The sequence below is a fragment of the Labeo rohita genome, chromosome 6, assembly GCF_022985175.1.
Source record: "Labeo rohita strain BAU-BD-2019 chromosome 6, IGBB_LRoh.1.0, whole genome shotgun sequence".
In the NCBI taxonomy this organism is placed as follows: Eukaryota; Metazoa; Chordata; class Actinopteri; order Cypriniformes; family Cyprinidae; genus Labeo; species Labeo rohita.
Window position 1 is genome coordinate 2526956 of NC_066874.1, and position 13830 is coordinate 2540785.

The window sequence follows — 13830 nt, forward strand, 5'->3', positions numbered from 1 at the left end:
TTGTGCACAAGTCCAAATAAAGTTTATTTACACCTTTTTTATATATATAATTTTTATATCAGTAAGTCTCAAGCGATATGTCAGTAAATATATGTTAATAGACTTGAACTATACTTAATATAAAATAAATACATTTTAAAGCTATTACTTTTTTACTAGGGTGGACTCACAATTGCAAGTTTATATCTCACACAAGAAGTCAGAATTGAGGGATATAAACTTGCAATTGCAAGAAAAAAATCTAAATTGTGAGTTTATGTCTTGCAATTCTGAGAAAGTTGCAATTTTTTTTTTTTTAATTAAAAGAAATCAGCCTTGAGGACAATCACAACATTACTAACTTTTATCTGAAGCCAAAAATGTAAAGAAAAACCAACAAAATGACAAAGACACAAAACTGCGTACAAAACAGCTTTAGTGAGGAAAAGAACTACAACCCCAGGGTGCACTGTGACGCAGTGGCACATAAAAGCCAGACTAAATTATACCAGCTCTTATTCACCTCCGTCATACTATCAAAGTCACTGCTGTATAAAAGTACAATTACTGTGTAAATGCATTCATGCCACCTCTGAGCAGCATTGTATAGTCTGCCTAAAGATGGCTAAATGGCACCCCTTTTTACAATATGTAATATAAGTCTCAAGTGCCCCCAGAATGTGTCTGAAGTTTCAGCTCAAAATACCCCACAAATCATTTATTATATCATTTTGAAAATGGCTATTTTGAGTGGAAGCAGAAACATGCTGTTTTCATGCATGTCTCTTTAAAGGCAAATTAGCTGCTGCTCCCCGTCCCCTTTTCCAGAACAGGGCTGTGCCTTTACAGCTTGTACCTCAGATACATCTGTTTGGTTTAGATTATCATGTCTATTGTGCTGAAATCATGCATTTTAAACCATAAATGTCTGATATATGACATATTCTATATGAGCAGTGGTAACAAGAGGGTGGTAATATTATAATAACAATCCCCTTTCTGTGTCACAGGAGGAGCGAAATCTGAGCAGCTTGTTTTTCACATGATTGCAGAAAAGGCTAACCAAAATAAAGTTACTGGGTTGTCATTTTCATGTCTTCTCAGTTGGTAGATGCATTGGGGACCCAGTTATTGCACTTAAACACGGAAAAAGTCAGATTTTTATGATATAAAAATATATGTTGTATATACATATACAAATGCTTCTGTAACTCGTTGCTAGGGTGTTCTGAGTGGTTGCTAGGTGTGTGAATGCATATCGCTTGTTTCTATATTCCTCATCTGGGACTTGCTCTCCATTCCAGTTATATAAAATGCATGATAATTGCCTCTCACTCCTGCTATACATTCAGCAGCATCATTTTGATTAGCTCATTAAAACAAACACTTATATGGATGAACTGGGGTTTCAATCCAGGTCCCCACTGCACTCAATGCAAACAGTTTATCTTGTGTTTTTGGCCACAAAGTCCATTTGATCAAAAAGAATGACATTTCAAGATCAGTATGTCTTGATCAATAAAACCTGTAAATCAGAACAATAAGGTTTTATGTAAAAAATATTAGGCTGAGAAAATATCAAAACTTGTTCCAGCATGACTGTCGTCTTTAAAAAAATATATACTGCCGTATTTTGACATTTTTCATTACAGTCATTCTATGTTTAATGGTAAATATTTGCACACACTTGGTGGGTAAAAGTGTGAAAGTCAGATCAGTTAATTCTCAGCAATTATTTCCTCTTATGTATTCATTAACACCCACAAAACACAAAAGGGAACTGAAATTTTATACCTGATTTATGTGCGCAACTAGGAATGTGATTAAATTTAGGAATCCTCTGAGAAGGTTCATGTATCACCCGCCGATGCTCCTGATGTGCTAATTGGCTCAAAGAACTCAAAAGGGTCCCAAACTACTTTCATTTTCACTTGCAGATTTACCATTAAACACCCCCGCGATGTGAGGTGATACTGAAGGTGTGTGATGTTGTGGGATCAGCGCTGCTGCTGCTGCTGCTGCTGTCAGGTTCACGTGTCACGGGTGAAGGGCTGCAGTGGGGTTAAAAGAAAAATGCCTTTTTGCCTGGTCCTAAACTCTGTGATGATCAAGCAAATATATTTCTATTTGTTTATGGAACAACACAATACGTGCATGATCATCATCATAAAAAAGAAGAAAAAAACAACAACAACAAAAAAAAAACAAACAAACAAGATACGTGTTTAAAAAAAGCATGGAATTACAATGGGAGATGTAGTATTTTGTTGTTATTGAAGCTATGAACAGAATGTTTAACATCAGCTGTGATCACTGCATCATTCATATGAACAGTAAAATGAAGATAGCTGGAATAAAACATCAAAAGTGCAATTACTTTACAGAAATCAGAACACTTTTACTCCTGAATAAGGAACATTAAATGTTGAAATTGTAAATCTCCCAAATCAGCATTTGAACTGACAATTTTTTATTTTTTTGTATGAAGATACACTACCATTCAAATGTCTGGGGCCAGTAATATTTGTTTTGTTTGAAAGAAGTCACTTTTACTCACCATGGCTGCATTTATTTAATCACAAATACAGTAAAACAGTAAAGTTGTGAAAAAGTGTTTTCTATGTCAATTTCTTCTATGTAAATGTGTGAGTGACTCAAAAATGCATTGGAAAAAAAAGATCCAAAATTGAACTGTTGATATTTTAAAATGTATTTTACTCCTGTGATCAAAGCTGAATTTTCAGCATCATTACTCCAGTCTCCAGTGTCAGATGATCCTTTAGAAATCATTCTAATATGATGATTTTATCATCAAAGTTCAAAGTTGCACGTCGTCATATTTTTGTGGAAACTGTGATATATTTTATTTTTCATGACTCTTTGATGAATAAAGTTCAAAAGAACAGCATTTATTTGAAATATGAAACTTTTGTAACATTATAAATGTCTTTACTGTCACTTTTGACCAATTTCAACTAGCTTGATGAATAAAAGTATTTATTATTCTTTTTTAAAACAAACAACAACAACAAAAAAAAAAACACCAAACATTAGAATGGTAGTGTGCTTAGCCCTCACACACACACACATTTATAAAAAAGCCAACATTGCCACCTAGTGACTAAACTAGTAATGCTCATTTCACTGCAGTCTCTTCTGTTTCTCAGTAGTAAATTTGAATTTATTTCTTTGAAATCCTGAAATCTAATGTGATAAAAGGAAATTTGATAACACATGATTTCAACAAATTAGTTTATTGAAAATGCACAAAACAAATGAGCTTTCTTTGCTTTATATAACAAACTTTGTAGCACAAAATGCAGCATTTTATGAATGAAACTCATCGGTTGTAAGGATGCATGGATGCAGACTTGATGTTAGTCTTGATGTTGCTGGGCATTTTACCTGTTAAAACAGAAAGTGTAGAATTAAAGATAAACAGTGATTTTGTGTACAAATTTGTGTGTGAATGTTATTAAATGTGGTACCAGGTTGACCAGGTTGCTGTTGGGTGACTTGTCCTCCCATGCCGGGCTGATGGCCCGTGGTTCCAGCGATCGTGACCTGTTGTAGTGTGGGACCTGCTGACATCATCGGCTGTCCAGGGTGACCAGGAGGGACGGATCCGGGTGGTCTGCATTTCGAGAGTCCCTTTCCAAACCCCACCGCTGCCACCAGAGCATTCGTGTCAGCGGGATTGAAGGATGGCTTGTTTTGTCTCAAAGCTGAATAGAAACATCCATGCAACATTAATGACGTCGCACACAGGAGAAAAAGGCAAGTAGAAAACCAGGAGCAACGGATAAACTACCTGATGTTTCAGAGTCTCTGTCATCACGAGGATTATTCAGCTTTTCCAAAAGATTCGTGCAAAGTTTATTCAGTGTTTGGATCTGTTTCTAAAAAGAGAATTCAACAACCAACCTTAATAGATATACATCACATTTAAAATGTCAACAGCTGTTTCAAGCTTAGTTTAAGGGTGGCTTTCGATCATTGTTTTGAAGTTTTAAAAATGTTAATTGGAATGGTGATTTTTGTGGCACTTGTAATGAGTTGTAATCACTTGTAATATACTTGTAGTATATTTTTATGGACTATAATCTACAAATCAGATTAAATTAAATGGCAAAATTGAATAAACTTAAGTCAGATATTCCTGTAAGCAAAAAAAAAATGATAATATTTATGTATAATAATATTTAAAAAAAAGAATATATTTGTATTTCATAAAGAAATTATATAGAAATAAATTGTGATTAATTTATTGTCTAGTACCATGAAATCCCTTCAAAATACAACATTTTAAAGAATAAATATTATTGAAAAAACATTTAATGGAGTCATTTCATTAAAAAAAAAAAAATACACCTAACGTTCTCTGTTTGTTTTGAATGCCGACAATCATAAGGTTATGCAAGAGAATTAAAGAAGCTTTTATTTATTTAGTCTGAATGTCATCCAAAGACAAAGATTTAGGCCTTGGTAGATTGTTGCTAAGGTGTTAAATCAGGTCAAGAAGGCTCATGCGTTTGTTTACCTGAGCTACTTCAGGTCCGATCCGGGCCGCTTCGGCGCTCAGATGTTTCTCCTGTTCCTCCACCTCTGGGTCTGGTTTGGTCCTGAGATGATCCGGCACGATCTCATGGCTGAACACCGGCACTCGCTGCTCTGTTAGTTTCTGTGTTTGTTAGGAGAAGTAACACAACGGTGAAGGTTGCACCTTAAAAAAAGCCATTTGCATTGTCATAACTACAGTGACTTGAATGGTGAATACACTCACCACCAGCTCTTCATCTCGATCAGGAGACAGCAGCAGGGGTATGATGACCTGGGACCTGTAGGATGGGGTCTTCTCGTTTTTTAACACCTTGTTGATGGTGTTCAGCTGCCCGGACAGAAGGGCGAAATTATCCAACACCGAGGGCCTGATTTGAAAACATCCGCGTCAATATAGTAACAGATCTACAGTGGAGTTTATCAGGAAAGATTTGCATTTCATACTCACCATGTGAGTCTGTCATGCTCGTTTTCCAGTTTCAAGATGAAACTCTGCAGGGAACCTTTCAGATGAGCCACACGAGCAAGCAGAGACTCCAGAGACGCCTCCAGCTGCTTCTCCTCCCGCTGCTATCGAAATATAGACAAACACATCACCCTTCAGCTCTTACATGGCATAATAAAACAATAATAAATGTTTTACGTGTTTTCTGCAGTGCAGAGCTCGACAGTTAGCATGATAGCATTCTATACGCAAACTAAACCAAGCGAAAAAAAAAATTAATTTTAGCAAGCTACATGCGTGTTTGCGTCATTAATTGTAATTGAGTTTTTTAAAACGTGAAACAGAAGCAAAAATAGACATAAAGTAGACATTTTTAATAATTTACCTGCATTTCAAAGCTACTGTCCGAACGGCACAATTAAACGGAAGTAAACAAACACTTGCTTCAGTAAATGGAGACCGTCCGTCAAAACGCGCATGAGAGAACGGTTCCTACCTTTTGTAAGCTAATATATACACGTAAATAGCATCGCTACATATTTAGAATCATTTTGAGACCAGTGTTGTATTTTAATTTCGAATTTAATTTTCAGACGAAAACTAAGATCTCAAATGTTTATATTTTCAGTTTATCAGACGAAGTACGGAGCAAAATTCATCGTTGCACATGGAACTAAACATACATATTTAATACAAATAATTACATTTTAGGTACATTTTGCAATTTGACTTTTACAAACTGTATTTAATCTAACTTTTAATACATTTGATTTAAATTTAAAATATTGTTATAATAATTAATGCGCATATGAACGTCTACGCGGGCTTTTATTTTGAATTCGTGAACGGGAAGTGAAGCAGCTGCAGTCAGATGAACTGCAGTTAACAGATATTGACACAAACCGTCTAAAACTCGGTCAAAATCAACCTGCCAGTAATGAGAAGCACGGCATGGCAGACAGACAGGACAATGAGGTAAACTAAACTCTTATTTGGAGCAGCTTTGTTTGTTTTATCCGGTTCCTTCGGAATTGTTTACTGGTTAAGTAACAGCAAATAAACAGAACAGGAGAAAAACATTTGTTTTAGGAAAAATGCGAGACTTTTATTCTGTTATTCTTGCACCGAATGCTTTTTTCTAACCTGTTAAGTAAAGAAGACATATCTGTGAGAGGTTTAAGGCGGAGGTTAGAAGTAAATCAGTTTAATGCAGTTCTGTCATGTGTTTGCAGCCCCTCCCTCAGACTACACAACAACAACAACAACATGCTCTTCATATACTCCATATCTAAGTGATAGTAATTGTGGACACACTGCATCTTAACTCTGTTCTTTAACTAAATATTTAGCTGCAACTTTTTGAAATTGTCCAACAGTGGATGCAGGTTGTGTTATAAACACTGCAGTGTCTTTCAGCACTGGATGCATATTTAACCCTGTCAGGAATCAAGCTATAAGGACCTTTTTGTGTTTGTTTTCATTCTTTATTTGGTCACCACTTTATGAAATCATTGTCTTTAACTGTTTTCTTAATTTGCTGACTTGGATTGATTTTTGAGGGGATTTTTAGCTTGTATGATAGTATATTTTCAACCATATAAACCACTGTTGGTGTTGCTGTCTATTTACGTTAAATTAATACATTTAAATGAATCACTTCATAATAACAAAGAGTTCAACAACACTTTCAGACAGTACCGTGTTTACCATTAAAACCGTAGTAAACATGACCAGATAGGAATAAAATTTAATGAAATATGCTAAATGTTTGATAACACCCCCTTAGCCAGTATTAAATAAGAAAAATGCAGACAAAGACAGAGTTAGCATTTGTATGTTAAATTATTCTGTAATGTACCTTTTTTTTATACAATATTCTCTTTAGTCAGTGTATTTATAAACATGCAGATGGGCCTTTATTTTTATTATCTTCATGACTTTGTACTGGTTAGATGGTGAACATAACAACAGCATAACCCATTCAACATTATGAGGATTATTGCTGTCTTTGTATCTGTTAAAAAGAAGCTTATTTCTCATTTCAAGAACCAAAGACAAGCTTTTTAGCCAGTAATTTCCTTCTATATTGACCTGCAGATGTTAAATGCTGTTTGTTGTCTGTTTTATGGTGTTTTTCTTTCTGAAGGTGGAGGAGGCTGAGCAGGTGTACCTGCTGATGAAAGAGGAGTACAGGATATCACGCAACGTGCGTCTGTCCTGGTTCCTCAACCGTCTCAATCAGGTCGTTCGGCCCAGTCCACCGTCTGAGCTGGTGAGAGAGACCGAGTTCGGTTTGATTTAGTAATCGACTAATGGGTTTTGCAATGATTCAATGCGAGTGTCTAGAAAAAAAGATGACTGAATTAATTGGTTCAGAAGTTTAGGGCTGGCAGGTTTTTGAAAGAAGTCTTTTCTGTTCACCAAGGCTGTATTTATTTGATCAAAAATACAGAAATATTGTGAAATATTTTTAGAGTTAAAATGAGCAGTTTTCTATTTGAATATATTTTAAAATGTAATTTATTCTTGTGATCAAAGCTGCATTTTCAGCATCATTACTCCAGTCTTCAGTGTCACATGATCTTTGAGAAAGCATTCTAATATGCTGATTTGCTGTTCAAGAAACATTTATTATTATTATTATCAATATTTAAAACAGATGAGTACTTTTTTTCAGGATTCTTTGATAAACAGAAAGATCCAAAAATCAGCATTTATCTGAAATAAAAAGATTTTGTAAAATTATTCATGATACCATTTAAAAGCTTGGAGTCAGTATAATTTTTTTATGGGAAAGAAATGAGGATGGTTTAAATTGATCAAAAGTGGTAATAAAGACATTTATAATGTTACAAAAGATTTCTGTTTCATATAAATGCTGTTCTTCTGAACTATTTTTTCATTAAAGAAACCTGAAAAAATTCTACTCAGCTGTTTTCAACATCATAATATTAGTAAATATTTTTTTGAATAGCAAATCAGAATATTAGAATGATTTCCGAAGGATCATGTGACTCGAGTAATGATCAGTAAAAAAATCTGCTTTGAAATCACAGGAATAAATTACATTTAAAAATATATTCAAATGGAAAACAATTATTTTAAATAGTAGAAATATTTAAAAATTTTGCTGTACTTTGTTTCAAATATGCAGGCATGGTGAGCAGGAGAGACTTCTTAAAAAAAAAATACATTAAAAATCTTACCGTTTAAAACCCTTTGAGTTTTTCACACAACATTTATTTGAAATATAAATCTTTTGTGACATTATAAGTGTTTTTTTCTGTCATTTTTGATCGATTTAATGCAACCTTGCTTTTTTAAAAAATCTTACTGACCTTTTGAGTGGTAATGATAGCAAATAAGATTGGACAAAGTCATTAAAATCAATGCTTATTTTGCACAGTATTTACTCGTAATAATACTCATAATTCCACTCCTGTTAAATGTCCAGGCAGAAATGGCTGTGAGTTGGTGCAATAACCACAAAATGGCCAAATATCAGCCGGTTAATCTTACTTTAATATATTACCTTTTAAAATATTTATCTTTCCCTGCATGTCACAGGCCTTCCTTCTTTACCTTGAAGGCCCATATTGGAACAGTAGAATTTTTGTTGTTCAATTTTTGTGCTGAATCACATCACCCAGATCAGATGAATTCTTCATAAACCACATGACATTGTATCCCATCATATCCTGTGAAAATCTGTGTGTGTGTCCATCAGCTGAAGTCAGATAATGAGCTGGATGTTTTGAGTGTCCTCCCAAAAGGATGGCAGCCCGATTCTCCTTCCTCGTCCTGCCCGTGTCTGCTGGTTCCCTCCACGCGCGTGACCTTCCTGGCACGCAGGTACCGCTTTATCATCGAGCTGGACCTGAGCCCGTCCACCGGGATCGTGGTACGACACCATCATCATTACATTCAGTCACTTAAGAAGGTGTTGTTTTCAGTGAAAGTGACTCAGTGTTTTGTCTTTAGGATGACAGCACAGGAGAGATGATCTTTGATGAAGTCTTCCATGCTCTGTCTCGGTGCTTGATTGGTCTGGCGAAACCCTTTAAAGTCCCAGGAACCACCCACGTGTTCCAGCCAGAGATCTTCATCACTATTCTGGCGTATTCCTCCATCATTGGCCTTAGTTCTCATCAGGTGTGAATCTCAGGTGTTTGTGAATCTATAACTGCGCATTAGTTGGGTTTTTTTTGTTCTGATCAGTTATATCCCATGATTCTGCCTGTCAGGTGTTGGTTCAGGGCTGTCAGCTGGATTGTATGGATTTGGAGCAGTTCTTGCATCAGATCTATCAGCAGCTGAGAGCCGTAGAGAGCAGCATCGCTGATGTCCTACAGCAGCAGCACAATCAGGCAAGAGCAGCACACTTGTGATTTTCATACTGACAGTAAATCAATACGCAGAAATAAGCCACATTGCAGTGCAGTACAGCAATTTTACTTAAATTAAAGGGATGGTTCACCTAATTGTGAACATTTTGGCATCATTTAATCACCCTCCATTTGTTCCAAACCTGTATGAGTTTCTTCTTTTAAGCACTAAAGATGGTGTTTTGAAGAATAAAAGAAGAAAGTAATTCATATAGGTTTGAAGCAACTTGAAAGTGAGTAAATGATGATAGAATTTAAATTTTTGGGGTTGTTTACTATCCCTTTAAAGGATATTTATTGGTATAAATTTAAATATGTGACCTGGGACCACAAAACCAGTCATAAGGGTCAGTTTTAATTGAGATTAATATTTATCATATGAAAGCTGAATAAAAAAAGCTTTCGATTTATTTATGGTTTGTTAGGATAGGACAATATTTGGCTGAGATACAACTACTTAAAAATCTGGAATCTGAGGGTGCAAAAAAGTCAAAATATTGAGAAAATCACATTTAAAGTTGTCCAAATGAAGCACTTAGCAATGCATATCACAAATCAAAAATTAATATTTGATATATTTATGGTAGGAATTTATAAAATATTTTCATGAAACATGATCTTTACTTGATGGATCCTAATGATTTTTGGCATAAAAGGAAAATCTATCATTTTGACCCATACAATGTATTTTTGTATTGCTGCAAATATACCTGTGCTACTTATGACTGGTTTTGTGGTCCAAGGTCACATATAGCTTATAAACCATGGTAAAATCCATGTAATGCACTGCATTACACCGTTTCCACATAAATATGGAGCAGCACAACTGTTTTAGACATTCTTGAGCAGCAAATCAGCATCTTAGAATGATTTCTGAAAGATCATGTGACACTGAAGACTGGGGTAATGATGCTAAAAATTCAGGTTTATATTGCAGGAGTAAATGATATTTTTAAACATTTAAATAGAAAACAGCTGTTCTAAATTGTAATAATATTTTATAATATTACTGTTTTTACTGATCAAATAAATGCAGCCTTGGAGAGCAGAAGAGACTTCTTTCAAAAACATTAAAGAAAGTTTTGAACTTGAAATGCTACATTAGAAAACATGTTTGTATCTTTGTTTGCTCTTCAGTTTAGTGGATCTGTCTATCAGTCCTTCTCCAATGATGCTGTGGAGGAACCGTCTCAGAGGAAGCCAGGGGTTTCCATGGTGACAGCAGATGTGGGACTGGTCAGTATGGTGAGGCAGGGGATTCTGGCACTGCAACTCCTGCCGCCAAACTCTGGTGCTGGTAAGTGTTTCCATACGTCCCACCAAATGTTGAAATCCAGTAAAAAGCATTTAGGAATAAAACTGTGGTTGGTCGCTTTACATGTCAGTCATGTTGGCTCTTCCTGTTCAAGTTGGCATTCTAATGAATGCATAAATAGTTGTGAATAAAGTGCTTGTGTCTTTTGTGTTGTCCTGTAGGTATAATAATCATCACAGATGGAGTGACGAGCGTTCCTGATGTAGCTGTGTGTGAAACTCTACTGAACCAGCTGAGAAGTGGAACCATCGCCTGTTCTTTTGTTCAGGTGCATTTTACATTACAAATATGACAGTATGACATGACGGTATAAACATTACTATTTACGTTACTGTTAAAAAAAATTGGGGTTGGTACAATTTTTAAATGTGTTTTTAAAAAGGTATATAAGGTAAATAAAAAGGCTGCATTTATTTGAACTAAAAATACAGTAAAAACAGAAATATTTTTACAATTTGAAATAACAGTTTTCTTTTTGAATATATTTTAAAATGCAGTTTATTCCTGTGATGCAACCTGAATTTTCAGCAGCCATTGCTAGAAGCATTACTATCATACTAAGCAGTGTCGGTGGTAGTGATATTGATTTTATAAAATGGGAGCAACAGCAATATGATAAAAGACACCAGTTCATGTGTTGTTATTACATTTTGCATAATAATTTTACTCTGTCTACCATATACCGCTGTTTAAAAGTTTGGGGTTAGTAATATTTTTGTGAAAGAAATCATTTTTATTCCTGTGATGCAACCTGAATTTTCAGCAGCCATTGCTAGAAGCATTACTATCATACTAAGCAGTGTCGGTGGTAACGCATTACAAGTAATGCGAGTTATGTAATCAGATTACTTTTTCAAGTAACTAGTAAAGTAATGCACTACTTTTAAATTTACAAGAAACTTTTTCAAATAAGTAATGCCAGTTACTTACTAAAAAATAAATACGACCTCACGTTGTGTCAGTCATGTTTACACACTGCCTTTTGTCCATCATAAAAAATTTCTAATCGTTTTGGTGTTTTGACACCTTGACGCTCAACGAATTTTGACGAATATGAAAACGCAAACTAGAATGTTGGACCTTAAGTCTTCCAGAGACATTTTTTTTCAGTCTGAGGCTTATTCATTTCACTTTTGTTGTGAAAGGGCCTTTACAGTTGCCAAAAATGTAACACAAAACAGTTTTTGTGTTATTAAAAAACAAATAAGCAAGTGTTTTTTTTATTTTTTTAGATGAAAGAAGTAACCTAATGCATTATTTTTCATAAAAAGTAACTAAGTAACACAATTAGTTACTTTTTAATGGAGTAATGCAATATTGTAATGCATTACTTTTAAAAGTAACTTTCCCCAACACTGATACTAAGCATTACTATTGATGCTGAAAACAGTTGTGCTGTTTAGTATGTGGAGACATGATACGTTTTAGTTTTCAGGATTCTTGATGAACAGAAAGTTATAAAGAGCAGTATTTAATTGGAAATAGAAATCCTTTGTGACATTGTAAATGTCTTTATTGTCACTTTACGGTCAATTTAATGTGTCAGTGCTGAATGAAAGTGTTAATTTTTAAAAAAAAAAAATGACTGACCTTAAATTTTTAAATTGTAAATGCAGTATATTTGTTCTACTGTGTAACAGGTTTGAGGTGTTGTGTTTGTGAATGTGTTTCTCTCAGGTGGGCGGTGCTTACTCCTACGACTGTAGTTTTGGCTACATCCCCAATGTGGAGCTGATGAAGTTCATCTCCATGGCAACCTTTGGCTCCTACCTGTCCATGTGTCCTGAGTCCGACTCTACAGGCGACGAGATGAACGCTTACCATCGCGCCTTCCTCACGTACTCCTTCCTGAGGACCGGCGAGTCCATGAACCCAGAATACTACTGCTGTAAGCTCAACTCAAAAAGTCACACCTAAAAATATCTGAAGATCAAATCTATATGCCACAGGATCTTCTTTTTTCACTAGCATCACTTTTATTTATCATTTTTGAAATCCTAGTGTGTTTGAATCATACAGGTGCTCTAGCAAAAAAACAAAAAAAACAAAACAAAAACACAGGTGTAGAGAATCAAATTATCCACAGACATATTCCACATCTACTAACAATTTTTTAAAATGTTTTTATATATTTAGTGCTTTTGGCATTTTTATTATTTATTTTACATTTTTAATTCATATAGATTTTTATTTCAGTTTTAGTTTTAGTAATTTTAATACCCCAACTTTCTAATTTCATTTTCATCTGATATTTATTTATTTATTTATTTTAGCTATTTTTAAATCACCAAAAATATTTTTAACAGTAACAGAGTGTGATTTAATTGTCCAAGTACTTTACTTAGAACCAATGTAGATTGTCTAAAATGTCTAAAACAGGGATTACGCAGTTGTTGTTTTATTAGGCAAACATGAGATGTGAGATCCACACAGAAGGATGGAAAGCATTCAGAGATGTTTGAGTCCTTGAATATTTCTGCACTGTTCACTTAACACTCTTTGTTAATTCACCACACATTATTAGACTGCAAAGAAATCAATAGCAGAGCTCTCAGCGCTCATATCAGTCCTGATTGTGCACTTTCAGTTCTGCCTCATAGTCGAGCTAAATTCATGTCACATCGAAAGCAATTTCATAATTGCTCATGAGGTTTGGTCAAAAGTTATTTCAGATGTCATATGATTTTCATAAAAGTTGCTAAATCGTTTGTGAAATGAAGCATCTGACTGCAGGGAACCACAACTGATTTTACTTTCACTTTTAAAAAAAAATCTGCATACAGCTAGGATTTGATTGCCTAGTGTGCAGAATTTCTGTATGTAGTAACATTTCTCACTATTTATTACTAGCATATAGGGGTGCCACTAACGACTATTTTTATATCAATTAATCTATTGACTAATTTATAGATTAATCTAAACGATTAATTTTCCACAAAAAAAGTCAACAAATTTATTTAGGAGAAAAATGTAAATACATAGTATTTCTAAAAAACAAACAAACAAACAAAAAAAGATATAAATAATACATTCATTTAAAAAAAAAAAACATATAAATAATACATTCATTTAAAAAAAAAATTAAAATCAATTAATTGGAACCATTAAAACACACATACACACACACCCACAGAATTTGGTAAAAA

At 34.4% G+C, this 13830-nt stretch overlaps 2 protein-coding genes across 2 annotated transcripts in view; one reads left to right on the plus strand and one right to left on the minus strand.

Annotated features, from left to right (window-relative positions):
- Positions 1–3214: 3214 nt before the first annotated feature.
- On the minus strand, positions 3215–5488 carry med8 (mediator complex subunit 8). The gene is made up of 7 exons (XM_051111622.1): positions 5370–5488; positions 4988–5109; positions 4763–4907; positions 4520–4660; positions 3791–3878; positions 3468–3704; positions 3215–3384 (listed from the first exon to the last, which is right to left on the minus strand). The coding sequence occupies exons 1-7, from the start codon at positions 5373–5375 to the stop codon at positions 3320–3322; spliced, it is 804 nt and encodes a 267-aa protein (XP_050967579.1). The 5' UTR covers positions 5376–5488; the 3' UTR covers positions 3215–3319.
- Positions 5489–5811: 323 nt separating this feature from the next.
- The window catches only part of szt2 (SZT2 subunit of KICSTOR complex), a 110674-nt gene continuing 102655 nt past the window's right edge, over positions 5812–13830 (plus strand). Inside the window, 8 exon segments of the mRNA XM_051111345.1 lie at positions 5812–5959; positions 7131–7256; positions 8712–8885; positions 8966–9136; positions 9229–9351; positions 10507–10666; positions 10846–10952; positions 12362–12572. Coding sequence (XP_050967302.1) covers positions 5936–5959; positions 7131–7256; positions 8712–8885; positions 8966–9136; positions 9229–9351; positions 10507–10666; positions 10846–10952; positions 12362–12572 — 1096 coding nt within the window. The 5' untranslated portion in view covers positions 5812–5935.